The following is a 25,764-nucleotide window of genomic DNA, read 5'->3' on the forward strand; positions in this document are numbered from 1 at the left end:
ATCTGGGTGTGATAGGCGAAGCAAATTGATTTGCCTAAAATATGTCGAATTATGCGCAGTGTCCAATATAGTTCGCTGATGTGCTGATTTAATTGTACATTGAAGTAATTTTCAGATGGCATGAGTGAGGGTACACGTTACAGATATTCCGGTGCTTCTGGCCAGAAATACAGCACTGCGCCTGATCCCACACCAACAACCAATGGACACGCATCAACTGGGAAGAGCACCCCGACTCCATCTCCCTCACAGCCATCGACATCGTCAACCACATCCAATGGAGCCGCTCCGACGGCCAGCGGCGACTTCACCTCAGAACAAGCCGCTGAAGTTCACAGACTCAAGAAGTGCAAAGATTACTATGAGCTCCTGGGAGTCCCAAAGTCAGCATCAGCTGAAGACCTGAAACGCAATTACAGAAAGCTTGCTCTTAAGCTGCACCCTGACAAGAACAAAGCACCTGGTGCTGCCGAGGTTTTCAAGACGATTGGAAACGCATACGGAGTATTGAGCGATCCGGACAAAAGACGAAGATACGACCAGTACGGTATCGAGGGGCCCCAAAGGTCAACGACCAGACAATATTCGAATGGTTATGGAGACATGCACCATGGGTTCGAACAAGAGTTTGACCCTGAAGATATTTTCAACATGTTCTTTGGAGGTATGGGTGGAGGAACCCGGGTGTACACTTTCGGACCCGGAGGTGGTTTGTACCAACGTCGAAGACACAATCATCCCAGACACCATCACCAAAACACAGAAGAAAACCAGACAGCCGCGAACTATGCCGTGTGGATACAACTGGCACCTGTTTTGATACTTTTTCTGATGTCTGCTCTGTCGGCTTTGTTTGCTACAGATCCTATCTACAGTATGTACCGAGAATCGCCTTACATAATCGAGAAGGTAACTGCTCAACACAAAGTGAAGTATTACGTCAAACCTGATTTCGCTCAGACATACAAGTCTAGTATGAAACAGTTGGAAAGAGAAGTGGAAAATGACTTCATTACTATGACACAAAATAGGTGTTATCAGGAAAGACAAAATAAAGAAAACACCAAGTTGAAGGCACGATATTTCAGAGACAGTAAACTTTTAGAAAAGGCTGAACGTATGGAAACTCCTAGTTGTACAAGGTTACGAGAATTATACGGGGGTGGATGAGAATTTTCAAAATCCACTTCCATATTTGAACCCAATTTTTTCCAGCCCGTCGTCCCACGATTTATTCAGCAAAAATCAAAGAGCGAACAAATTTACTAAGAAAAGTGAATTTATCATTTTTTGCTCTGAATTAACTTAATTTGATAGCCCGTTGTTTATTCCGATTGTCCTTATTTATTAGTGTATTATGTATATAATCCCGAGAAGATGAATTATAATGATACAATGTTTATTTTGTCGACATTTTTCAAAATCATCGATGAATTTATTTCTAAGAAAATATACATTTTCACCCAAAAATAATGAAATTTAGCTGAAGTTATGAGGAAAAGCTATGAGTACTTTGTAAGTGCAGTTAGTAGAGTTTTCCTCTGGGATAGTCGTGGAAGTTGGGGTCAACGTAAGGATCGTGCGACACGTCTGCAAGTGCGATTCGAGAGTGCAAAACCCCGTCGAGTCTTGCTGTCATCGGAGTGGTTTTGAGTTTAAACGCGACTCCTGCGATTACAGCCATGAATACTGTAGTTATGAAGAAAATGAGAAGGTAGTGCCACAGGTTTTTCTCGGCCCACTGTTCGGCAGATGATTTGTGAGTTCGATGCATTTTGCTTGCTTCTCCGTCCTGGTTGGCTGAGACTACGAATCGGTTCTCACCGTTGCCACAGCGGAAACTGCGTGTGTACAAAGCGCGGTCGCCTGAAATGCCATGGCTCACATATTGCATCTAATCAAGTATTCGCGATAAAGAACTTATATACCAATGAGTTCGAGTAGATAAGTTCTGTTTTATAAAGTAAAGTTTTCTCAGCAAAATGAAATAAATTTTCTGATGTTTCATGAGAGCTTTTAAATCAAGTGGGCCAATATAAAAAGGCTAAATTTTTGTCCGAGTTTCCGATCACCTTTTGACGGATTTCTTTTAATAACAATTTTTAGTGGAACTTTCCTTTTAGTTCACTCTGCAGTTCTTGAAGAAACTTCAAACTTAGCTCAAAAATGGGTTCTGTTCAATCTTCCTCTGTAATCGAGTTTGAGCTCCAAAATAACGTCAGAGTGAGTATACAAATTCAGAACAGTTTTTTTCGTTGCTCAGAGTTTTTTAAGTTTTCGCCTGGTATCCGAGTCACTCATAAGCTTGAATTTAAGCTTGAAGTCATGTTGTTTTCGGGCTATGTACCCTGAAGTAACTTTGGTGTAATGGGCATTTTCTGCCTGAAAAATGCAGTTTGTTTTATTTAGATGGTAAGTGGTCATCCAAAATCTTTCAGTTCGTAACAAAAACAATCAATCGATGCCGAAATTGTTCAAAGCAATCATTGGTAGAGAGTTTGACTATGACTCAATAAAAAATGAAATTTGCTTTTTTTCTCAATTTTCTAGCTATCAAAACTAATTATTCCTTGTGAGTGTGGAATTTCAGTTAATGAATACCATGTGTAAATCCGTGAGCATCGTTTCATTGACCTTTTCAAGCCCCTTAAAAAATAAACATTTGTCAAACCTATGTTTGAAGTTTTTTGGTGCACTGCAATCATTATTTCATTGTCTACAAATTTTTTGTCATTCTCTCTTATTTCAAAGCAAGCAAAAACATGGCAGAATATTAAAAAATTGCCTAACGAAAATGAAACCTAAATCTAGTCTTAACAGCCTGGTGAAATCTAGTGTTGAATTCGAGTGTAATCATACAATATTGTTACTATCAGGGATAGCCGGTTGCTGTGCAAGGACCGCAGAATGTTTCGAGCCGACAATAGTCTTAAAAATACAAAGAATTTTGATTTTCCTTTTCATGAATGCAAGTCCAAGGCTGCAAAGCAAGGCAGCACCAGCAGAGCAGGAAAAACAAGGCTGGGAGAGGAGGGGCAAGGCATAATAGGGCGAGGAGGGACAGGACAGAGAATATGACAATGCATGGTTGGGCACGGCAGGGCGAAGAGGGGCAGCGCGGTAAAAGGTGAGGGGTGCAGGCAGGGCAGGGCGAAAATTGGTAGTGCAGGAAAAGGCGAGGAAGGCAAAGAGGCAATGCAGGGTGGGGACACGCAAGCCAGTTTGATATGGGGGTGTTGCATGACAGGGTGAGGAGCTGTAGGGTAGTACAAGGCTAGAAGAGCCAGCCCAGTACAAGGCGAGGAGTGGCAATGCAAGGCACAGTAGCGCAAGGCGAGGAACAAGACAAGGCAGCGAGGCAGTGTAGGGCAGCGCAATGCAAGTCAAGGTAGAGCGAGGCAGGACAGCCCAAGGCACACCAGTGCTAGGCAAGTCATGGTAGAACGAGGATGGGAAAGGTAAGGCAGGGTAAAGTTGGGAATCATCCATCTATACCTCATGAAACGGGCTTTTTTATTTCAGCGTTTTCACCTTACTTGAAATTAGCAACCCTGTGGTAGGGAACTGTTACGGCTTTTCTAGAGGTTGCGAAATTGGACTCCAAATATGAATTCTCAAATCCTTTTAGCTTACGAGACATGACAATTTTTGTGATTTCTAGATAAATTTTCAAAAAGTTTGGTTTTCAAAAATTTCGCAAAATTTAAACTTACCGTTTTGCGCGGTTCTGTCAGGTTACTCCTAGGTGTTGCAAGTTTTGTCCCCAAATGTGGTTGCTCAAATCATATTAGTTGTCGGAATACGTCAGTTTTTAGGAATTTTTTTATAAGTTCTGACAAAACTTAGGTTTAGAAGCAAGCAAAAACATGGCAGAATATTAAAAAATTGCCTAACAAAAATGAAACCTAAATCTAGTCTTAACAGCCTGGTGAAATCTAGTGTTGAATTCGAGTGTAATCATACTATATTGTTACTATCAGGGATAGCCGGTTGCTGTGCAAGGACCGCAGAATGTTTCGAGCCGACAATAGTCTTAAAAATACAAAGAATTTTGATTTTCCTTTTCATGAATGCAAGTCCAATTGGGAAGCAAAGCAAGGCAGCACCAGCAGAGCAGGAAAAACAAGGCTGGGAGAGGAGGGGCAAGGCATAATAGGGCGAGGAGGGACAGGACAGAGAATATGACAATGCATGGTTGGGCACGGCAGGGCGAAGAGGGGCAGCGCGGTAAAAGGTGAGGGGTGCAGGCAGGGCAGGGCGAAAATTGGTAGTGCAGGAAAAGGCGAGGAAGGCAAAGAGGCAATGCAGGGTGGGGACACGCAAGGCAGTTTGATATGGGGGTGTTGCATGACAGGGTGAGGAGCTGTAGGGTAGTACAAGGCTAGAAGAGCCAGCCCAGTACAAGGCGAGGAGTGGCAATGCAAGGCACAGTAGCGCAAGGCGAGGAACAAGACAAGGCAGCGAGGCAGTGTAGGGCAGCGCAATGCAAGTCAAGGTAGAGCGAGGCAGGACAGCCCAAGGCACGGCAGTGCTAGGCAAGTCATGGTAGAACGAGGATGGGAAAGGCAAGGCAGGGTAAAGTTGGGAATCATCCATCTATACCTCATGAAACGGGCTTTTTTATTTCAGCGTTTTCACCTTACTTGAAATTAGCAACCCTGTGGTAGGGAACTGTTACGGCTTTTCTAGAGGTTGCGAAATTGGACTCCAAATATGAATTCTCAAATCCTTTAAGCTTACGAGACATGACAATTTTTGTGATTTCTAGATAAATTTTCAAAAAGTTTGGTTTTCAAAAATTTCGCAAAATTTAAACTTACCGTTTTGCGCGGTTCTGTCAGGTTACTCTTAGGTGTTGCAAGTTTTGTCCCCAAATGTGGTTGCTCAAATCATATTAGCTGTCGGAATACGTCAGTTTTTAGGAATTTTTTTATAAGTTCTGACAAAACTTAGGTTTAGAAGCAAGCAAAAACATGGCAGAATATTAAAAAATTGCCTAACAAAAATGAAACCTAAATCTAGTCTTAACAGCCTGGTGAAATCTAGTGTTGAATTCGAGTGTAATCATACAATATTGTTACTATCAGGGATAGCCGGTTGCTGTGCAAGGACCGCAGAATGTTTCGAGCCGACAATAGTCTTAAAAATACAAAGAATTTTGATTTTCCTTTTCATGAATGCAAGTCCAATTGGGAAGCAAAGCAAGGCAGCACCAGCAGAGCAGGAAAAACAAGGCTGGGAGAGGAGGGGCAAGGCATAATAGGGCGAGGAGGGACAGGACAGAGAATATGACAATGCATGGTTGGGCACGGCAGGGCGAAGAGGGGCAGCGCGGTAAAAGGTGAGGGGTGCAGGCAGGGCAGGGCGAAAATTGGTAGTGCAGGAAAAGGCGAGGAAGGCAAAGAGGCAATGCAGGGTGGGGACACGCAAGGCAGTTTGATATGGGGGTGTTGCATGACAGGGTGAGGAGCTGTAGGGTAGTACAAGGCTAGAAGAGCCAGCCCAGTACAAGGCGAGGAGTGGCAATGCAAGGCACAGTAGCGCAAGGCGAGGAACAAGACAAGGCAGCGAGGCAGTGTAGGGCAGCGCAATGCAAGTCAAGGAAGAGCGAGGCAGGACAGCCCAAGGCACGGCAGTGCTAGGCAAGTCATGGTAGAACGAGGATGGGAAAGGCAAGGCAGGGTAAAGTTGGGAATCATCCATCTATACCTCATGAAACGGGCTTTTTTATTTCAGCGTTTTCACCTTACTTGAAATTAGCAACCCTGTGGTAGGGAACTGTTACGGCTTTTCTAGAGGTTGCGAAATTGGACTCCAAATATGAATTCTCAAATCCTTTTAGCTTACGAGACATGACAATTTTTGTGATTTCTAGATAAATTTTCAAAAAGTTTGGTTTTCAAAAATTTCGCAAAATTTAAACTTACCGTTTTGCGCGGTTCTGTCAGGTTACTCTTAGGTGTTGCAAGTTTTGTCCCCAAATGTGGTTGCTCAAATTATATTAGTTGTCGGAATACGTCAGTTTTTAGGAATTTTTTTATAAGTTCTGACAAAACTTAGGTTTAGAAGCAAGCAAAAACATGGCAGAATATTAAAAAATTGCCTAACAAAAATGAAACCTAAATCTAGTCTTCACAGCCTGGTGAAATCTAGTGTTGAATTCGAGTGTAATCATACAATATTGTTACTATCAGGGATAGCCGGTTGCTGTGCAAGGACCGCAGAATGTTTCGAGCCGACAATAGTCTTAAAAATACAAAGAATTTTGATTTTCCTTTTCATGAATGCAAGTCCAATTGGGAAGCAAAGCAAGGCAGCACCAGCAGAGCAGGAAAAACAAGGCTGGGAGAGGAGGGGCAAGGCATAATAGGGCGAGGAGGGACAGGACAGAGAATATGACAATGCATGGTTGGGCACGGCAGGGCGAAGAGGGGCAGCGCGGTAAAAGGTGAGGGGTGCAGGCAGGGCAGGGCGAAAATTGGTAGTGCAGGAAAAAGGCGAGGAAGGCAAAGAGGCAATGCAGGGTGGGGACACGCAAGGCAGTTTGATATGGGGGTGTTGCATGACAGGGTGAGGAGCTGTAGGGTAGTACAAGGCTAGAAGAGCCAGCCCAGTACAAGGCGAGGAGTGGCAATGCAAGGCACAGTAGCGCAAGGCGAGGAACAAGACAAGGCAGCGAGGCAGTGTAGGGCAGCGCAATGCAAGTCAAGGAAGAGCGAGGCAGGACAGCCCAAGGCACGGCAGTGCTAGGCAAGTCATGGTAGAACGAGGATGGGAAAGGCAAGGCAGGGTAAAGTTGGGAATCATCCATCTATACCTCATGAAACGGGCTTTTTTATTTCAGCGTTTTCACCTTACTTGAAATTAGCAACCCTGTGGTAGGGAACTGTTACGGCTTTTCTAGAGGTTGCGAAATTGGACTCCAAATATGAATTCTCAAATCCTTTTAGCTTACGAGACATGACAATTTTTGTGATTTCTAGATAAATTTTCAAAAAGTTTGGTTTTCAAAAATTTCGCAAAATTTAAACTTACCGTTTTGCGCGGTTCTGTCAGGTTACTCTTAGGTGTTGCAAGTTTTGTCCCCTAATGTGGTTGCTCAAATCATATTAGTTGTCGGAATACGTCAGTTTTTAGGAATTTTTTTTATAAGTTCTGACAAAACTTAGGTTTAGAAGCAAGCAAAAACATGGCAGAATATTAAAAAATATTGAAATGCCCAACCCTCTATTGTTGCTGCCAGGGTACTCTCAGGTGTTGCAAGTCTTGCCTTCAAGTTTGAGTGCTCAAGTTTTTTCCATGATTTGCCGTTTGGTATGATTTTTAAAAAATTTGGATTTAATAAACTTTACATAGGGTTTCTAAATTAAATTTTGAAAACTTTCGAGCGGTTGCAGATATGGCCTACCTATGTATCTATGATATTTCAAGAATGTTAGAAATTTTTTCAAATTTTTTTGAAGTCTTGAACGAAGGAGTAGAGAAATACGAATGCAACAATACAATATTGATTAATCTATTCGAAAAGTTCAAGCACTTTAGTATTAAAATTCGGAAAAGTAGAAGATGGTTAAAGTCTCTAAATTAAGCATCCATTTGCACCTCAATTGTCTATCAACTCGATATTGCCTTATGTTGTAGTATACCTGCAAAATCTGTTTGTCTTAATAGCTTTGCTGCGTGGGGTACGCTAGTTTTTTATCGCCAAAGAACCGCGCTATGAAGTACTGAAATTAGTTTTTCTGGATTAAACCAAGTTCAATGCTGAATTGATTTTTTCCTAACACTACTTATTTGCTGGTTTTATTCGCTCGAAGTTAGTATAAAACTCAAAAAATCAAACCGGTTTTGATCTCGATACTTTAATATGATTTATCCCTCAATTTATTCTGATTTTTTTAAAAAAAAGTACCTGATTTTGCGTAGAAAGCAATGAAAAGCGGGGATGGCCGGTTGCTCTTCAAGCAGCACACTAAGTTCCCACCACAAAAATTTGAAAATAACAGTTTTTCAAATAGCGTCGTTTTTGTCATAATTTGTTGAAATTTTTCTGGTCGAAAGCTCGAAACTTTCAATTTATAGCTAGTTCTTACCAATGACAAAAAAACTGACTTTAAACCTGTAAAAAGTGCGTCTCACTATACTTCTTAATTTTGAACTATAAATCCAAAAACAAAGAAACCAACGAGGTAAAGAACACATGTGAGATCAAGCTCCTAAAATGATAAAATTATATCGGGTGAAAACTTGTGGGCTGACTAGGGGAGCTGGGAATCCAACACCACTCTGTTACAGAACATTTGAAGATCATTAAATCACACAAGACAGGCGTTTAAAGAAACTTCAAAAAATTAATTTTACTGGGGACCTGAGTATAACTTAATCTTCATTTAACTTCACTATTATTTGCCTTTTATAAGATCTAGTCGCTCGCCTAACTCGCTCGAAACAAGCTTAAAACTCAACAAATTTCAACCAGTTTTTCTCGACACTGTGATAACTTGTGAAAATTTTAAGTGTTCAAAGAATCACAAGTTAGAGAGCTTTATATTGACCCCTTCCGATTATAATTTGTGATACCTGGAAATTTTTAAAAGCAAACGAAATTTTAAGCTGGTAATCAGTACCAAGTACCATGGAATGTTCGACCACATGTAGTTTTGAACTTCTTCTTTGAAAACTTGCCTGTTTTTTTTGCCTGACTGCCAATAGGCATTCTTCGGAAAACCAAAAGTTTCGAAACGCCCGAAGGAGTTAAGGCCTTGAGGGGTTTTCTTGATGCGATTTCACTTGTCTAAAAAATGCTCGCAGTAAGTGATTGTGAATTAGTTTCAAGCCATTTTAGTCGTGATTTGGATTCCGAAAAAATATATATATTTTTGAGCATGGGATTTTCAGTATAGGTTAAGAAAGTGTGCATTTTTGCTATTCTAACTGCTTTTTAGCTAGAGGGGCGAATGGGAAGAGTTGCTCCTATTATGATTTTAAAAACCAAAAGGCTAAGAATGTGTTGGTCTTATAAGAATGAAATGTTTAGTTTATTCATTTTCGCAACTAAACATTTTTTGGAACTACTATCACAACAAATCTGATTTGAAACAAGTCTTTAATCTATTAGAGTAAAGTGAAAACTAGACTTCGCTTTCTCGAAGAATAAAAGAGAGGTTTACAGATTTTGCAAAAATCCTGTTACCTGGTATAATAATATCCAGCCTGCAGTTCCTCAAAACCTTTGGTTTCTTCTTTAGCTCTGCCAAATCTCTGATAGCTTGAGCGTATACATTTTTCTCCATGTTATTCATGGGCCCATAAGAGTCCCGGTGGTAGCTGAGGAAGTTTAGCAACACTTCTGGGTCGAGGGGACCCCTCACGTCTGAGATTGGGATTGTATCGCCTGCTGCGAGGAGCTCAAGTGAGGAGGAAGTGGTCTCTCCATAATTGGTGTGGAATTCGATGTCGTCTTTCATGCTGAGTTGTGTAAGTTTTGAGTGAAATCTGCGAAATCATTAGTTTTGAAAATTTGGAACAGTAATGATTTAAAGTGGGAGTGGGATATACATTTTCGTGTCTGTACTAAATAGTCCAAAACAAAACAGTCCGGAAAAGTATGAAAATGTACCAGACTGTTTTGTATGGGACTGTGTTTTGTTCCTTTCATGATTTTGTGGACTTTTTTGTTTTGGACTGTTTTGTATGGGACTGTTTTATATATGCACCTACATTTTAACCAACCCCACCCTCTTAATATTAAGGTTTTCAAAACAATAAAAAGTTATTCAATTTGGATATTCCGGTTAAGTTTCGGTGTAATTTGATTTTAATTGTCAATTTAACTGTTTTGCTCTTGCGTTAGATCATTTGTTCCAAATTTCAACGGTTTTCAGAAACCTCTGACGTTAAAGACTCTTAATCGAAGCCCTGTCACCAAATACTGCGAGTCAGATCAAGATTGATTTCGTTCCGAAGTGGACCAAGTATTATATGAAATCAACTATTGATTATTTTGACAGCTCAGATTAGTATATCCTGGGCTAACGTGTGACTGAATTTTATCTTGAACGCGAAGCGATGTGATGTTTAATTATACCATCTGATGTATATTTTAGCATGGTAGTGTTTCGTTTCATCGCTTGCCTAGTTTGATGCCTTTGTTTTGTTTATCGCTAAGCAAACAACGGTTGGCTGTTTGAATTTTGTCTACGCTTATTTGATTTCAAAATGGAAAATAGTTCCTCTAGTTATGGTCTATAAAGGCTGCTGTGGGTGTTCATAGTCTCAAATACCTTCTGAAATAGTTCAAATTTTAACCATAACAATTAGCTTGATGAAAATTCTCAAAATTGGCCTTGAGGAGAAATAATTTCAAAAGTTTCAAATTGTTTGCCTATTTTAGATTTTTATGTTTTGAAAAATGAGCTACTTAGTAAAGAGAATTTTGCGACCTTCAATGACATTTTGCCGTTTTTGTGCGGTCGCTTCGTCGCAACAACCGCTGGCGACTCCTGAAACTCTACCACAACCGCCATCCGAGCAACCTGTGTTTTGTGAAACACCATTGCCAACGCCGTCTTTAGACGGTTCGCCAAAGAGTTACAGTCCGAAAATAACTTCATTAGTTGACCAAATTTCCAGTTTGACTCTATTGGAAGTAGCAGATTTGAATGAGTTGCTGAAAACTACGCTAGGGTTACCGGACATATCGATGGCAGCACCAGTTGGCGCGGGACCCGTTGCACCGGGCGGCGCAGACAATGCAATAGCGGAAGGGGCGGCGACTGAAGAAAAGGGAGAGAAATTAGTTTTCAATGTAAAGCTGGTCAAGTTTGACGCAGAAAATAAAGTGAAGTTAATTAAGGAGATGAAATCTTTAATTGAAGGTATGAATTTAGTGCAAGCTAAAAAGTTCGTGGAAGGTGCGCCACAGATGATAATGAGCGATATTCCGAAGGATAAAGCAGAGTCGATTAAGAAGAGAGTAGAAGCAGCGGGCGGAACAGTAGAGATAGATTGAAACACTGACAGGACATTTTGTTGTTCTATCTCATTTTGAAATATAACTGTCGGACAGTAGACTGATAAAATTGAAAGTTATATCCGTTGTGTTTTAAAGGGAACTATGGATTTTATAAGCATTGGCATGGTAATCCTTAAAATTTTCGGGACGCTATCGAAATTATGAAAAAAGTACACTGAACGCCTTAAACGCTTCATGTGACTTATGTTTAAGAAGTCCCTATCCTATATAGACATCTTAAAGAAATCCCTATGTTTGCATGTTTAAACTTTTTCAACGTATTATTTTTTGCATGTTTAACGAAAGTGTTTTTGCATGCTTAAGCTATATCGTAAATTAAAATGCTTTAAAAATTTCATTTGGCACATGTTTAAGAATTCACTATGATGGTCTGTTAAAAGATTGAGAAGTTTACTCAAGTCAGCGTATCTGTTGGAGCGCGAATGCCCCAAATCTATTGGAGCGCGAATGCTTTAATTCTTACACTTTTTCCGTTATTGGCAAAACTATCAAAAATTTATCAATCCGATAGTGGGTTGCTGTTAGGGTACATTCAGAAGTTGCAAATCTTATCACCATTTATGGCTGCTCAAATCCTTTTGGTATTCGAGATAAGGCGTTTTTTTATGATTTTTCCTTTTTTTCCAAAAAATGTAGATATAAAAAAAAACTATCGAACGTGAATTTCTCAGTCCTATAGTGGGTTGCTGTCAGGGTACATTCAGGGGTTGCAAATCTAGTGTCCAAGTATGACGGCTCAAACTTTTTAGGGTTTTGAGATATGGCGTTTTATATGAATTTTCCAAAAAAAACTTTGTTATCAAAAAAAGTAACCAAAATTGAAATTCTCAACCATATAGTGGAGAGGGTCAATATAAATTCAGGTGTTGTATGTCTGATATCCATGTTTGACTGCTCAAATCCTTTCGCTTTCGAGATGTGGCGTTTGTTATGTTTTTTCTTCATTTAAAAAAAAATAAAAAACTAACCAAAGTTGAAATTCTCAACCCTGCAGTGGGGTGCTGTCAGGGTACACTCTGAGGTTGCAAATCTGGCGTTAAATTATGACCGCTCAAATTGTTTCAGTTTTCGACATATGGCGATTTTTATGACATGAAAAACTAACCGAGCTTGAAAGTCTGAACCCTATAGTGGGGCGTTGTCAATGTACATTCAAGGGTTCCAAATCTGATGTCTAAGTATGACTGCTCAAATCCTTTGGGTTTTCGAGGTATGGAGTTTCTTGTGAGCTTTTTCTTCTTTCAAAAACCAGGAGAAAAGAACTACCCGAACTTAAATTTCTCAACCATATAGTGAGGTGCTGTCAGGGTGCTCTCAGGGGTTACCTTTCTTCCCTCCAAATATGACTGCTCCAATCCTTTTGCATTTCGTGATATGGCGTTTTTTATGATTTTTTTTTCAAAAAAAAATAGATACAAAAAACTAATCGAACTTGAAATTCTGAACTCTACATTGGGGTGCTATCAAGGTACACTCAGGGATTGCAAATGTAAGGTCCAACTATCCTTTTGGTTTACGAGATATGGAGTTTATATTTTTTTTTCAAAAAAATTAGATTAAAAAACTAACAAAACTTCAAATTCTCAAAGCTGTAATGGGATGCTATCAGCGTAAACTCAGAAATTGCAAATCTGCTGTCCAGGTATGAGTGCTCAAATCCTTGTGGTTTTGGAGAAATGGCGTTTTTTTTTTTTCATTTTTTTTTTCAAATAATTTGGATATGAAAAAAGCGATCTTGAATTTCTCAACCCTATAGTGGGGTGCTATCAAAGTACATTCCGGGCTTGCAATTCTGATGTCCAAGTATGACTGCTCCAATCCTTTAGCTTTTCGAGACATGGCGTTTTTGTTATTTTTTTTTCTTCAAAAAATATAGATATTAAAAAAGTAACATAACTTGAAATTCTCGAACCTAAAGCGGGGTTCTCTAAATTGCACATCGGCGTTGCAAATCTGGCCTCTAAATTTGACTGCTCATTTTTTTTAAACTTTCAGACATGTGGCGATGTTATTGATTTTTTCAATTTGTTTCACGAAACGACTTGCAAAAAACTAACCAATCTTGGAATTTTCAATCCTTGTGGTGGGGTTCTGTCAGGGTACATTTAGGGGTAACTGCCAGGGTACAAATCTGGCCTTTAACTTTTTTTGCTTATTTTTTTTTGTTTCCTAGATATGTTGTTTCTCATGGTTTTTAAAATACTTTTTAAAAAAAACGTTGATTTAAAAAGAACTGAGAAATTGAAACTTTTAACCTACGGTGGGATGCTGTCAAAGAACAATAAAGGGTAGCAGTTCTGCCCTCTAATTTTATCTGCTCAAATCATTTCGGTTATCGAGATTTGGAGTTTTTCATGAAATAGAACCCCTGATAGGTGAGCCCATTTTATCTTCACGGTTGCATTAAATATCGCTGTTTTAGTGCATGTTTTAGGAAGATTTTTTGCCTTCAACGATCTATTTGAAGCACCGTAGGTGAGAGTCATGTGCTAATCACTCTTAAGTTGGTTACTATGTTTGATAAAGTGCGCTACTTACAATTGTACGAAAAACTGACTCATTGAATTATTTAGTGAAGGAACTTTGTGACTAGCTACATAAAATGATTTTTTCTTAATTTTAAGTTAAGAAATAATCGAGGGACTAATCATTTCAATTGTTGGGTTTTGAGATTGAAGGGTGCCCAAATTGTTGTTCACAGAAAATTTTCCCATCTTTTAAATTTTCGCCAGCTAGCCTATTTCTACTAATCTATACTATATTTAAATGCGAGTGACAGCTATCTCCCATGTTTAAGCATAATAATTTTGCATGTTTAACGAAAGAATTTTTTATTTTTAAGCTATATCATATATTGCAATGCTTAAGGAAATTTTTCAATTTGTTTTCCGCAAGGTCATTAATTTTTCAGTTTTTTTTCGAGGCCAAATTAAGTCTGTCTGTCTGTCTGTATACTTGCTTTTTTGAATTAATTTGATTGTCTGTCTACCCGTCGCCTAATTTTTTAACTTTCATCTCTTCTGTTATATAATTAAATGCGGGCTTCGCTATCTCACCATGTTTAAGATTTTTCATCGTATTTTTTTGCATGTTTAACAAAAGAATTTTTTCACGTTTAAGCTATGTCGTATATTGCAATGGTTAAGGTTTTTTTTTCGATTTTCAGTTTAAATTCAGTGTTTCTTTTATCAAGTTTGAATTTAGCAGCCCAATTGTGGGATGGTGTCAGAATTTTCCCAGGTTTTGCGATTCTGGCCTCCATATATGAATAACCAAATCCTTTTAGCTTACGAGATAGGCAATTTTCGAGATTTTTGTTTAAAAAAAAAGAAATTTAATTTAAAAAATCTGCTCAATTTTTGAAATTGTCACCCTGTAGTTGGATGCTGTCAGGGTATTCTCAGGGTTGCGAATCTTGCCTCCAATTCTCACCTCTCAAATCCTTGTAGATTTCGAGATATGACGTTTTTTATGATTTTTTCAAAAATTTTCAAAAACTTAGATTTTAAAAAATTCCAAAACGTTGAGATCTCAATCCTGTTGTTGGATTTTGTGAGGGTACTCTCAGGGGTTGCGAATCTTGCCTCTGATTATGGCTGCTGAAATCCTTGTAGTTTTCGAGATATGACGTTTTTTTGGATTTTTTCAAAGTTTTTAAGAAAACTTAGATATAAAAAATTTCACAAAACTTGAAATTTGCATCTCTGTAGTGAGGCTCAGTCAGGGTACTCTCAGGAGATGTGAATTTAGCCTTCAATTATGTCTGCTCAAATCCTTGAAGTTTTCGAGATGGACATTTTTTCTGATTTTTTCGAAACGTTTTATGAAAACTTTGTTTTTTTTTCAAAATTTGAAATTCCAACCCTTTAGTATGGGGCTGTTAGATTACTCTCAGAAGTTGCCAATCTTGCCTCAAAAAATGACTGCTCAAATACTTTAGTTTTCCAGACGTGATACTTTTTGTGATTTTTTGAAAAAATTTTCAGAAAATTTGATTTTTTTTTTCCAAATTTTGAACCCTATATTTGGGAACTGTCAGAGAACTCTCAGGAGTTGCCAATCTTGCGTCCAAATGCTACTGCTCAATTGCTTTTAGCAGCACTGGAGGGTGCGTTACACGCTATTTTAATCGAATTTGGTGTAATTTTTTTTGTAGAAAATTGTTTAAGCACTGAACAGTCTTTTTTGATGGACATTTTATGTACGTAAAAGTTATTGAATTTTTTTTGAGACTTCATGGCTCGTATTAAGTTTGTTCTGATGCCAGTTTTTTTTCTTCAGGGCAGTTAGAAAATGCATTTAGTTTCGAAGTTGGATTTCAATTTTAGACTTCGCAGAGGAAATACAAATAACCTATTGACCCAATTTTATCAAGTTGGGTCAGTTTCATCGAAAAATGACGAGCTTAAAAATGTAAAAAGATTCAAAGAAATAAAAGGTTATCTGGCGAGTAGCACAGAATTTTCCCACCATATTAAAAAAATAGAAGTATTTTTTGGATTTTTTTTTTCAAATAAGTGTCGGTTTTAGTGCGTGATGTGATTTGTAAAATATGCGATCGGGTAGAAGTTTAGTAAATTAGGCCTGATCGACAAATAATGTCTCCAAAAAATGATTTACCAATAAAAAAAATGAAAAATTTTATAAAAATTTTGAATTTTTTCTACTTTTTAGCATAATTTTTCTTTTTTTTAGAAATACTTTTGCCAATTAAGCGCGAAATGAAACATCAAAACTAGTTTTCATTATAGTAAAAGCAAGTGTTTTAAGCGTAAAAGTTAAAAAATCAGTAAAATTTTCATTAAACGAGCGTTACTCCATAGCTTTATTCGCTCAAAATAAGAAAATCTCCAATATTTCGAACCAGTTTTCCTCGACACTTAGATAATTTTTTGACAGTTTTTGAAATGTCATTCGAATCACGACTGAAGAAGCTTTAGTATGATATATCACTCGACCCATTCCGATGGTTATTTGTGGTACCTGATTTTGCGTGGAAAAAAAACTAAAAAAACCCGAATACAAAGTTTCCCCATTTTCAATGGACGGAACAAAAGTTGCATGACTCCGGAGTCTATTAAAGAACAGTTCTGTTTAAATTTCGACTAAATTTATTTGTTTTAAAATAATATTAAAATTTAGAATTTATAATCAATTTATTAATAAGATTAATTTATAGCTAGTTCTAAGCAATGACAGCAAAAAAACTGACTTTAAACCTAAAAATGAGGTAATTAAGAAAAAGGAAAATGGGTGAAACTTAAGTAGATTAGGTGATTATCAAAATTCAAGCTTTAATTTCTATCATCGCTATTTAAAAACACAAATGAGATCAAGTTACTAAGGTGGTAAAATTATGCCCGGTAACAACTTGTAGGCTGACAAGGGAGAACTAGAAATCCTGGACCGTTCTGTTAGATAACATATGAAGATCAATGAATTACTCCGGTATTAATTGACACCAAAAAAAAACCCAGCTCCCGAAAAGTTAAAAATTAGTTTCTACACTTTTAATCGGTAACTAGGCTTTTCACGTTCGCCTTTTGTGATAGGAAACTTTGCTTTTTGTAGAGAAAAGATATAAAATTAATGAACAATTGCTTATGTAAAGAAGCGCCATAAACCTTTGGTCGGGGTATTCTGTGGCTAAGGTGACTATTACAGCATCCGATTACCTTGGATAGGTATTGGGTTTTTCCTGGAAAAAAATCTGGAAGCTTATTGCAACAGGAATCCTCTGATTAATTTAAACCAAACTTACGCATAAATTACCATATGATTTATTTTGAACAGCAGTAGAAAATGAAATACATAAATTGTTGCTTCAAGAGCTCAGCAACCCTGTTGGCGATTGGTTGTTTATTGTTTAAGTAAACCCCATTTTAGTACGTAATTGAACTACGAAACGCTTTTTCAGTTGTTTTCAAGAAGAAATTCTGATTTGCGTATCATTCGCACGTTTGCGGTTCTTTTTGAACATTGTGTGCGATTTCTCGATCAAACGTGATTTGTCGAAGCAAAAGTTGTTGAATTTTCTCAGATAAATCGGCCAGACACAAGAGGTTTAACCATTACAGTTCACCTCTGGCAAGCCATCTTATCTTAATCCTCTTCAGCATGTGTTCTCAATACACTTAATTGAAACAAAATGCTAAGACCTGAATGCTCTCAAGTTGTAGTGATTGGAGCGGCTTTAGTGGACCAGATAGCTAAAGTGAAGCCAGAGTTTCTCCTGGAAAATAATCTGGAAGCTAATGCAACTTACCATTGCAACGGGGATTCCAGATTAGTTTCAGTTTTGCAGGACTTCGAAAGGATTTATGCGAGTGAAATTATATCGAAACCCGGAGGATCCGCACTTAACACGGCGTATTATTACAATTTCTTGTTTGGAGAAGTTTACAAACATACAAGTCAGCTTGAAAACTTGTTTTGTTCAACTGAAAATCAAACAACTTCTCAAGAATTTCCGGATAACTGTTTTGATTCATCTGGAAATCCAGCCAAGTTTCTATTTGTGGGCTTGGTCGGGGATGACGAGCAATCTGATTTATTGAAAAAAGATGCCAAAAAGTCGGGCTTGAATGCGCTTTGGGTGGAGAACATAGCAAAGACGACCGGTAGATGCAGCGTAATGATAAGCGGGCAGAACAGATGTTTACTGTCTCTCGGAGGAGCCAATGAAGTAAAACCCGAGTCGATATTACATAACTCCGAACTGACGCAAATCATCGAATCAGCTAAGTGTGTATACATAGTTGCTTTCCTCCTTTTGCATGATAGTTATTTTGCTTTCATAAAAATTGCAGAAACAGTTTCAACCAGTGCCGGTAAGTTTATATGCAATCTTTCGTCACATAAGATTCTCGAAACAGAAGAAATTAGAAATCGAGTTTGGAGTTTGATTACGTTCTCGGATTACGTAATTGGTAATGAAGAAGAATATAAACAGCTAACTGGTTGTTGTGAAGCCCATGATGCTATTTTGAACGTGTACTGGAAAATCGAAAAGAATAGAGAAGTGAAACGTTTTTCAGCAATCATGACAAGAGGTGATCAGAGTACATTAGCAGTAACAAACGGAATAATCGAGCAGTTCCCGGTAGGTTCGTCAGAAGCGGTAAAGGTTGTTGACACAAACGGAGCTGGCGATGCATTCGTTGCCGGATTTCTTTTCGGTATCGGAAGCGGAAAACAGTTCCGAGAGTCGATCCAACTCGCAAATGAAACTGCTTTCCGGTCTATGCAAACATCAGATCATCAGCTAGTGTAAATCAGCAAGTTTCAATTATTCAAATAATGTTTTTAAGTGTGAAGGAATGAAGTGATTTTCACTTATACAGGTTTTGATGATTGGTTTTTAGGAAAATGTTTTCAATTTGCGGTTGACTTGTGATTTATTTTTAAACTCACTTCATTTCCTTTGTTAAGTAAAGGCAAACTCCACTATCAAACTGCGAAAGTGAAAACGTGACTTCAGTTTTCTGAATTCCCAGCGGTATAACAAGCTTACCTATTGATCCAGCCCATCAGAAACAGTATTTGGAATTTAAAAAGCTTCAACTTGATATATTCTTATCTATTTTTGAAAATCAAATTCTTCGACGTCATTTAATTTTTTTCAATCATTTTTTCGGTTTCCTTGTTCTTTTACACTTTCCCATCTGTCTATTGGCTATGATTTTTTTGTACATGAATGAGCAGTTATAAGTAAAATTGCACGAGATCATATATCAATGTTTGATGTTTTTATAGAAATTTCACGACCGCAGCTATTTTTGAGGCATGATGTTTATTTCGAGCGCTTAAATGAAGTTCATCAATAGAGGAATAAAGCTAGATTTTTTTGTGAATCTTTACGAGGCCAAAACTGTGCACTGGATAGGCGCACAATTTTGTGTCTGTATATTCCTGGATTCCGGAGACAAGTCTTTCAACATGTGAAAATTTGTCGGAACGATCAAAAAAATGGAAGAACAAAGGGAGCATCCTTGTTGCGGAATCCGCGTAAAATTCACAAAATGCACAGGTTGGCTTTGTAATTATTAATTTTTGTTTCAAAAAATGGCGGTAAGAGTCTTTGGATTCTGCTGTTTTACTTGGAATGTCCGATGGAATTAAGGCGATATCATTTGTCTAACAATTCAAGCTCTCGAACAATTCTGTTTTCTCAATTGGCTGTTGCAGCTTCGACAAACGATTTTTATTTGTCTAAGCCATTTACATTTTGAGTCAAATGTAATGCCCAAGATTTTCAAAAATACGTTTTGTTTGTCCTGATGATTTTTGACCGAGAGAATTTAACACTGCAGAAAACTTTTTATTTTTTGTATAGAGAGCAGGGCATTGCCATGTTTTCAAAAAAAAACAATAGATTTCAAGTTCTGCAATTACTTACAAAAGATTTTAAGTTCGGCAATCTATCTTTCTATATCTATCTATCTATCTATCTATCTATATCTATCTATCTATCTATCTATCTATATCTATCTATCTATCTATCTATCTATCTATCTATCGATTCTATACTATATTTAAATGCGAGTGACAGCTATCTCCCATGTTTAAGCATAATAATTTTGCATGTTTAACGAAAGAATTTTTTCATGTTTAAGCTATATCATATATTGCAATGCTTGAGAAAATTGTTCAATTAGTTTTCCGCAAGGTCAATAATGTTTCAGTAATTTTTTTATGGCCAAATTAAGTCTGTCTGTCTGTATACCTGCTTTTTCATTTAATTTGATTATGTCTGTCTACCCGTCCCCTAATTTTTTAACTTTCAATTTGGTTTCGACGATTCAGTTCAAAATAATACTACTGTCAAACGGTTGTGTCCAATTCTTTCTCTTTATCTGGATTTTTTTATCTTTTTTCCTGTCTTTTTTTATCCTTATTTTTTTCGATCTTTCTTTTTCGATCTTTTTTTCGATCTTTTCTACGTTTTTTCGATCTTTTTTTTCAATCCTTCTATTTCGATCCTTCTTTTTCTATCTTTTTTTCATCTTTGAGTTTCTATCTTTTTTTCGATCTTTCTTTTTCGATCTTTTTTTCATCTTTTTTTTTACCTTTTTATGTTTTTTATCTTTTTTATCCTTCTTTTTCGATCTTTTTCTATGTTTTTTATATCTTTTTTATCCTTCTTATTCGATTTTTTGTTCGACCTTTCTTTTTCGATCTTTTGTTCTCTTTCTTTCGATCCTTCTTTTTCTATATATTTTTTTCAATCATATTCGATGTTTTTTTCCGATCCTTCTTTTTCGATCTATTTTCTATCTTTTTTTCTAATCTTTTTTTCAATTATTCTTTTTCGATCTTTTTTTTTCAATTTTTTTCTCATTTTTTACTATCTTTCTTTTTTTCAATCCTTCTTTTTCGAACTTTTTTCCTATCTTTTTTTTCAATGTTATCGATCCTTCTTTTTCGATCCCTCTTTTTCGATCTTTTTTCCTCTTTTTTTATCTTTTTTCGATCTTTCTTTTTCGACCTTTTGTTCTCTTTTTTTCTATTTTTTTCTGTCGTTTCTTGTTCAATTTTTTTTTTCGATGTTTTTTCCTATCTTTTTTTTTCTTTAAAAAAATAGAAAAAAGGTCAAAAAGAAGGATTGAAAAAGAAATCGAAAAAATATTGAACAAATTTAAGAAAAAGGAGAATAAAAAAATACAAAAAATAAAAAAAAAGATCGAAAAGAAGGATAGAAAAAAAGACAGAAAAAAAATTAGAAAAAAAGATTGAAAAAGGATCGAAAAAAAGATAAAGATAATATCTTTTTTCTAAATTAAAGCTTAAATTTTCAAAACACTTGATGTAATTGTTTTCAAAATTTGAAATGCCTTACCCTTTAGTTGGGTGCTGTCAGGGTACTCTCATGAGTTGCGAATCTTGCCTCCAAATATGACTGCTCAAATCTTAGTAGTTTTCGAGATATGACATTTTTTTGTGATTTTTCAAAATATTTTACGAAAACTTGACGATTTTTTTTTTCAAAATTTGAATTTTCTAGCCCTGTAGTTGGGAGTTATCAGAGTACTCTCAGGGGTTGCGAACCTCGTCTCAATTTATGACTGCTCAAATACTTGTAGTGTTCGAGATATGACGTTTTTTGTGATTTTTTCAAATAATTTTCAAAAAAGTTGAATTATTTTTTTTTTCAAATTTAAAATTCTTTACCTTGTATCTGAGTGCTGTCAGGGTACTCTCAGGAGTTGCGAATCTTGCCTCCAAATTTGACTGCTCAAATCCCTGTAGTTTCGAGATGACGTTTTTTGAGATTTTTCGAGTAAATTTTTTTCTTGAAAGTTTGAAATTCCAACCATGTAATTGGGTGCTGTCAGAGTACACTAAAAGCCTGCAGATCTGGTTTCCACTATTTGCGGTTTTTCCTGAGTTGTCGTTGGTGCGTTACACGCTAGTTACTTTGAACCAATTGCAGAACTTGAAATCTATTCTCTTTTTGAAAACATGGTAATGCCTTGCTCTGTAAACATAAAAAATAAAGAGTCTTCTGCATAACTAAATAATCGGGGTCGAACATCAACAAGACCTATTGTGGACAAGCAAAATGTTTTTCATTGCAAGGTGTGTAATTTTATCAGGAGGTTTCGACAATTGTTGATAATCAATTCTGATTAAAATATCTCAAAAAACAGCATAAAATTGCGTGAGGCGACAATTCGTAACAGGCGAAGATTCGTACCAGTAGGTTAAGCGGGTAATACTGATTCAAGATCAGTCTTTTTTTGTGCGGATGCTAACACCACTGCCTTGTTACTAATTGTCGCTTCTTACGAATTGTAAGAAGATGACCATTTATCCACGGGGGAAAGGACCAACGCAAGAGCTGTATAGCTCATCACGGAGAACCGCTGTTGTGCCCATGTTTAAAAACTGCATGAGTGCAATTTTTTTGGTTATTTTTCTATTATAAATATTACCATTACCATATATTACCATTAAATTTTTCAAGACTATTTTATTGTTTCATACCTTGATGTTTATTCGATGGTTTAACGTTGGGAGGTATTGCCATTTTAAGGAGGTGCGGTCTAAGGAGAAGCCCATTTGTGTTGCGGAGGGTCCATACAATTAAAAAAATCTGAAAAAAAAATATTGGTTAAGAAGAAATTGTGTTTATACTTGCTCCTGTGCCTATCGATGCGTGTATGGGGCAAGTTTTAATGTGCTGATTGCAAAAATCGGAGAAGCGTTATTAAATCCAAAAATTTGAACCCCGTTTTTTTAGCTTGTTTAACTGATGATAAACAGCGAAAAGACAAAATTTGTTTAGAATCTTACCCAAAATATGTGTAACTAGTCGATCAAAAATTCGTAATAACCAGCAAATGACCGTGGAACAAGTTATTGGATCATGAGCTGCTCTCTCAGCCCAACTAATTTTGAAGCGCGTATGTTGTCTGAAAGGTAGTTTAAACCACACATTTATGCCCGCAAGCAATATGAAATGTTGGACTTTTTTTCCAGTCTCATTTAGTATTTTCCTTTTAAAAATATTGTTCATTCTTTTGCTGTTTTGCTTGTTGCCGGAGTGCATCTTCGCCTGTGTTAAAAAATCACATACGTGGTCATTTAGACGCTATTTATCAATTCAATCTGTTTTCGCTCAGCCTTCATATTGGGTAAAATCAATCTCGACAAATGACCCTAGCTTCAATTTATCGAGCGTCAATCTTCAAAGCCAATTTTGTTTGTCTGTTTCAGTCAAACAGTTTTCTTTCAGATAGTTAAATAGCTCTGGAACATCATGTTTGCAGCTTCTCTTGTGGTTCTTTCTATTTTCTGTTCATATGGCCTCGCTGCTCCTGCATACGCCAACGACAGCGAACCTTTTGACCGAACGGGTCTGGCCGAAACGCCCGGCAACGAATGGGGCTCTTATTTCAATGTGAATCAAACGAAAGAAGATGACGCATTTTACACTGTGTTTGGAAATTTGAATGAAAATAAACATGGTGGAAAGAGCAGCTGCGATAGCTCACAGATAACTTTCAATCGGTTCTACAAAAGTTCGGAGAAGCCCAACGAACGAATTTATTCGTATTTCTGTAGAAAAAGCGAAGAGTATGAGCACATTAAGGCAGATTTTGACCGGAAGCAACCCCTCGAATTCCGAACGAAGTTGTCGGCTTTTGGAATCACTGATGCAGGTCAATATCCACAAGAGTTTGACATCAAAGGCACCGTCGCAAACGAACTGGCGAAGAAGATTTGGGAAAAGACTTGGAACAAATTCGACACGAACATTTACTGCGGCGATCCGTCGGTTGAAAAAACGGATGAGGTCGAGATGAAGTCGGAGAACTATCTGATGTACTACCGGTTTCTGCTCTACTGCAACAAGGGGGAAGACAAAATGCACACTGAGTTCTTCGTGGATGAATTCTATGGAAAATATATGGACGGCCTGCCCACTATTTGTTTCCTGGAAAGACCGTATTAAGTCTAGAAAGACATAAACTGTAAACTGATTTCTTTAGAGGTTTTCGTTAATCTCATGCTTTTTACTTACATCTAACCAACTAATTTCGTAGTGCCTTTTTTGATACTTTTTTAGTATTTGATATGACCTAAAATAAGAGTGTAGCTATTAGCTTATTCTATTAACTGCTTTAATGATTGATGCCTTGCTAGATTTGATACGCTTTTTCTACATTAAACTTGTATCTACTGCTTAAAATAAAGTTTAATAATTTATATTTACCTGGATTTGAGGTTTAACAGTACGAGTGTAGAAGCGCACCCAACCTGACATCTACTTTACTTGTTGAAAAAAAAGCCATCAGTGGATTTGCTCTATGCTTTTAGAGTTTTGCCAAGAAAATAGCCAATTTTGCTAAAACTCAGATATTCGGAATTTATGTTTTCATCAATCAATCATGATGAACAGATTTGAATTACGGGTGACAATGATGTCCGACTTGAATTCAATTTCAGAAGGAAATTCAGAAGGAATTCTGTTATGAAACAGCTGGAGGAACTTTTTAAATAATTCATGAATTTAAAATCATGAATATGTAAAAATAAAAAGTAGAAAAATGAGATTCTCATTTTCTCAAATTTTATAATCAGCCTCATTGGTGATTAACTTCAAGTTCTTTAATGTAAAGATAAGTTATACTCTTGAGAATGAATAGTTAAAAATATATTTCTTTTTTTTGTGAAACGATATCTTTTTCTCATTGAACATCAGTAAAAAATACTAAAATGCCAAAAATGGATGTCAGCCTAAAATGGATGTCATAAAATAATACCAAAGGGGGGACCCTTTGGTTGGTGAGAGGATGAAATCCCTGAGGGAAGGGGTGTCCGCCCCCCTTCCCCCCTAAATCCGCCGCTGCTTGTACAGTTGATAGCCATATAAATAATAGTGGGTTGCTCTATAAATAGCACCTAAAAAAATTTCCAGTATACTTTTCTGCAAATTTGACGACAGCAATCTTTGAGAATTACTAGAGGGGGACTGTATTTTGACTCCATTCATCCTCTGCGCTTTCTTACTAGCGAATTGTTTTTTTACCGTCGGTAACTTTTGTGTTAAGTGGATTTGCTTTTAAGTTTTTTCCTATTGCGAGTGCGAAATTTTTTGTTCCTACTTTCGAAGAAAGTGAGGTGATAGTTGTGCTCTGGCTAATTTTTTTTCCAGACAAAATATGATTTTTTAACTAGCAAATTTTGACGGAGTGCTTAAAGGTATTGTCCTGAGCTAAATTTTTTTTAAAAGATATTTTATTTGTGTTCTTCTTTTCGTAAAGTAATGGGGTATAAAGATTGCCAATTTGGGATAATTGATCCGCGATATATTGCGTGATAATAAGGAGTAGGCGGTGGTTTCATCCGTCTTAGAAATCTTTTCACATTGAATTGAAGCATGCTATTTGTTCTATTTAATACTTGCTATATGCAAAAGTTTCCTAATAATTTCGATTTTTTTCACTCTTTTTACCCATTTTTTGAACGAACTACTCCATTAACCTTGAAACGCAGTCGGAACATTTAGGGCTCCGACCTGATGCGAGCAGTTTTGTTAGTTTTTCTCGTCTCAGCACAATCATGTTTTTGAAGGAAATGCTGCCCTGCACACATTGAAGGTAATTCGAGAGTCAGAAGATGTCTTCACTGTGAACTCAGTTTAGAGAAAAGCATCTTTGCCTAAAAAAACGTGAAATGCGTTTTGGAAAAATCAAACTGTTTTTTAAACGTCAATGTAGTATGAAAAGGAAAACTTTATATTACTTGGCTATTTTTTTTTTTTCAATTGAATGGGCAAGTTATGTAGGACAGTTAGTTAAACTCCTTCAGCAATCAAATCTCAGCTTTGTTTTGATTTTTTTTATTTTCTTCACGCTAACTTGACGACCTGAGATTTTAAAAAATATCATTTTGAGATAGCTAATGCGCGCTTCTTTCTTTTTTACTGGTAACGCGTCCCTTAGAGTCAAAAGTCATTCCCAAAACTTTTGGGGCAAACAATTTGATGTTGATGCTTTATTATAGGAGAAATTTATCACTTCGTACACTACAAAGAGAGTAGGCGATTTTAACTTTGTTGAAACTTTAAAATTTCTGACTGTTCGTTTTCCTCAGTCTGTTTCACTCCCTTTTCTTTGCCTCTTTGTATGATCAGATGTTACATATCACATGGGTGATAATGTTTCATATGACGACATTTCTCAAACTAATCAACAACATCAACATCAGTTTGGTCAAATACT

The 25,764-nt window shown here is 36.8% G+C and overlaps 6 protein-coding genes across 7 annotated transcripts in view; 4 read left to right on the forward strand and 2 right to left on the reverse strand.

Moving 5' to 3' along the window:
• The window catches only part of LOC134846998 (sec1 family domain-containing protein 1-like), a 541,294-nt gene that overhangs the window by 476,573 nt on the left and 38,957 nt on the right, over positions 1 to 25,764 (reverse strand). The gene's annotated exons all lie outside the window — the stretch shown is intronic.
• LOC134847000 (IST1 homolog) overlaps positions 1 to 25,764 on the forward strand; it is a 541,764-nt gene that overhangs the window by 381,616 nt on the left and 134,384 nt on the right. The window lies entirely within an intron of this gene.
• The window catches only part of LOC134847002 (NAD-dependent protein lipoamidase sirtuin-4, mitochondrial-like), a 500,142-nt gene that overhangs the window by 381,616 nt on the left and 92,762 nt on the right, over positions 1 to 25,764 (forward strand). The window lies entirely within an intron of this gene.
• LOC134846197 (dnaJ homolog subfamily B member 12-like) lies at positions 85 to 1,452 on the forward strand. Its single transcript, XM_063863448.1, has one exon. The coding sequence runs from the start codon at positions 121 to 123 to the stop codon at positions 1,168 to 1,170; it is 1,050 nt and encodes a 349-aa protein (XP_063719518.1). The 5' UTR covers positions 85 to 120; the 3' UTR covers positions 1,171 to 1,452.
• Positions 1,383 to 10,090, reverse strand: LOC134846198 (uncharacterized). The gene is made up of 3 exons (XM_063863449.1): positions 9,889 to 10,090; positions 9,194 to 9,495; positions 1,383 to 1,866 (listed from the first exon to the last, which is right to left on the reverse strand). Exons 2-3 carry the CDS (start codon positions 9,465 to 9,467, stop codon positions 1,526 to 1,528), a joined length of 615 nt encoding a protein of 204 aa, XP_063719519.1. The 5' UTR covers positions 9,468 to 9,495; positions 9,889 to 10,090; the 3' UTR covers positions 1,383 to 1,525.
• LOC134846667 (large ribosomal subunit protein bL12m-like) lies at positions 10,448 to 11,011 on the forward strand. Its single transcript, XM_063864051.1, has one exon. The coding sequence runs from the start codon at positions 10,448 to 10,450 to the stop codon at positions 11,009 to 11,011; it is 564 nt and encodes a 187-aa protein (XP_063720121.1).

This window comes from Symsagittifera roscoffensis, chromosome 5 (genome assembly GCF_963678635.1).
Source record: "Symsagittifera roscoffensis chromosome 5, txSymRosc1.1, whole genome shotgun sequence".
Lineage (NCBI taxonomy): Eukaryota > Metazoa > Xenacoelomorpha > Acoela > Convolutidae > Symsagittifera > Symsagittifera roscoffensis.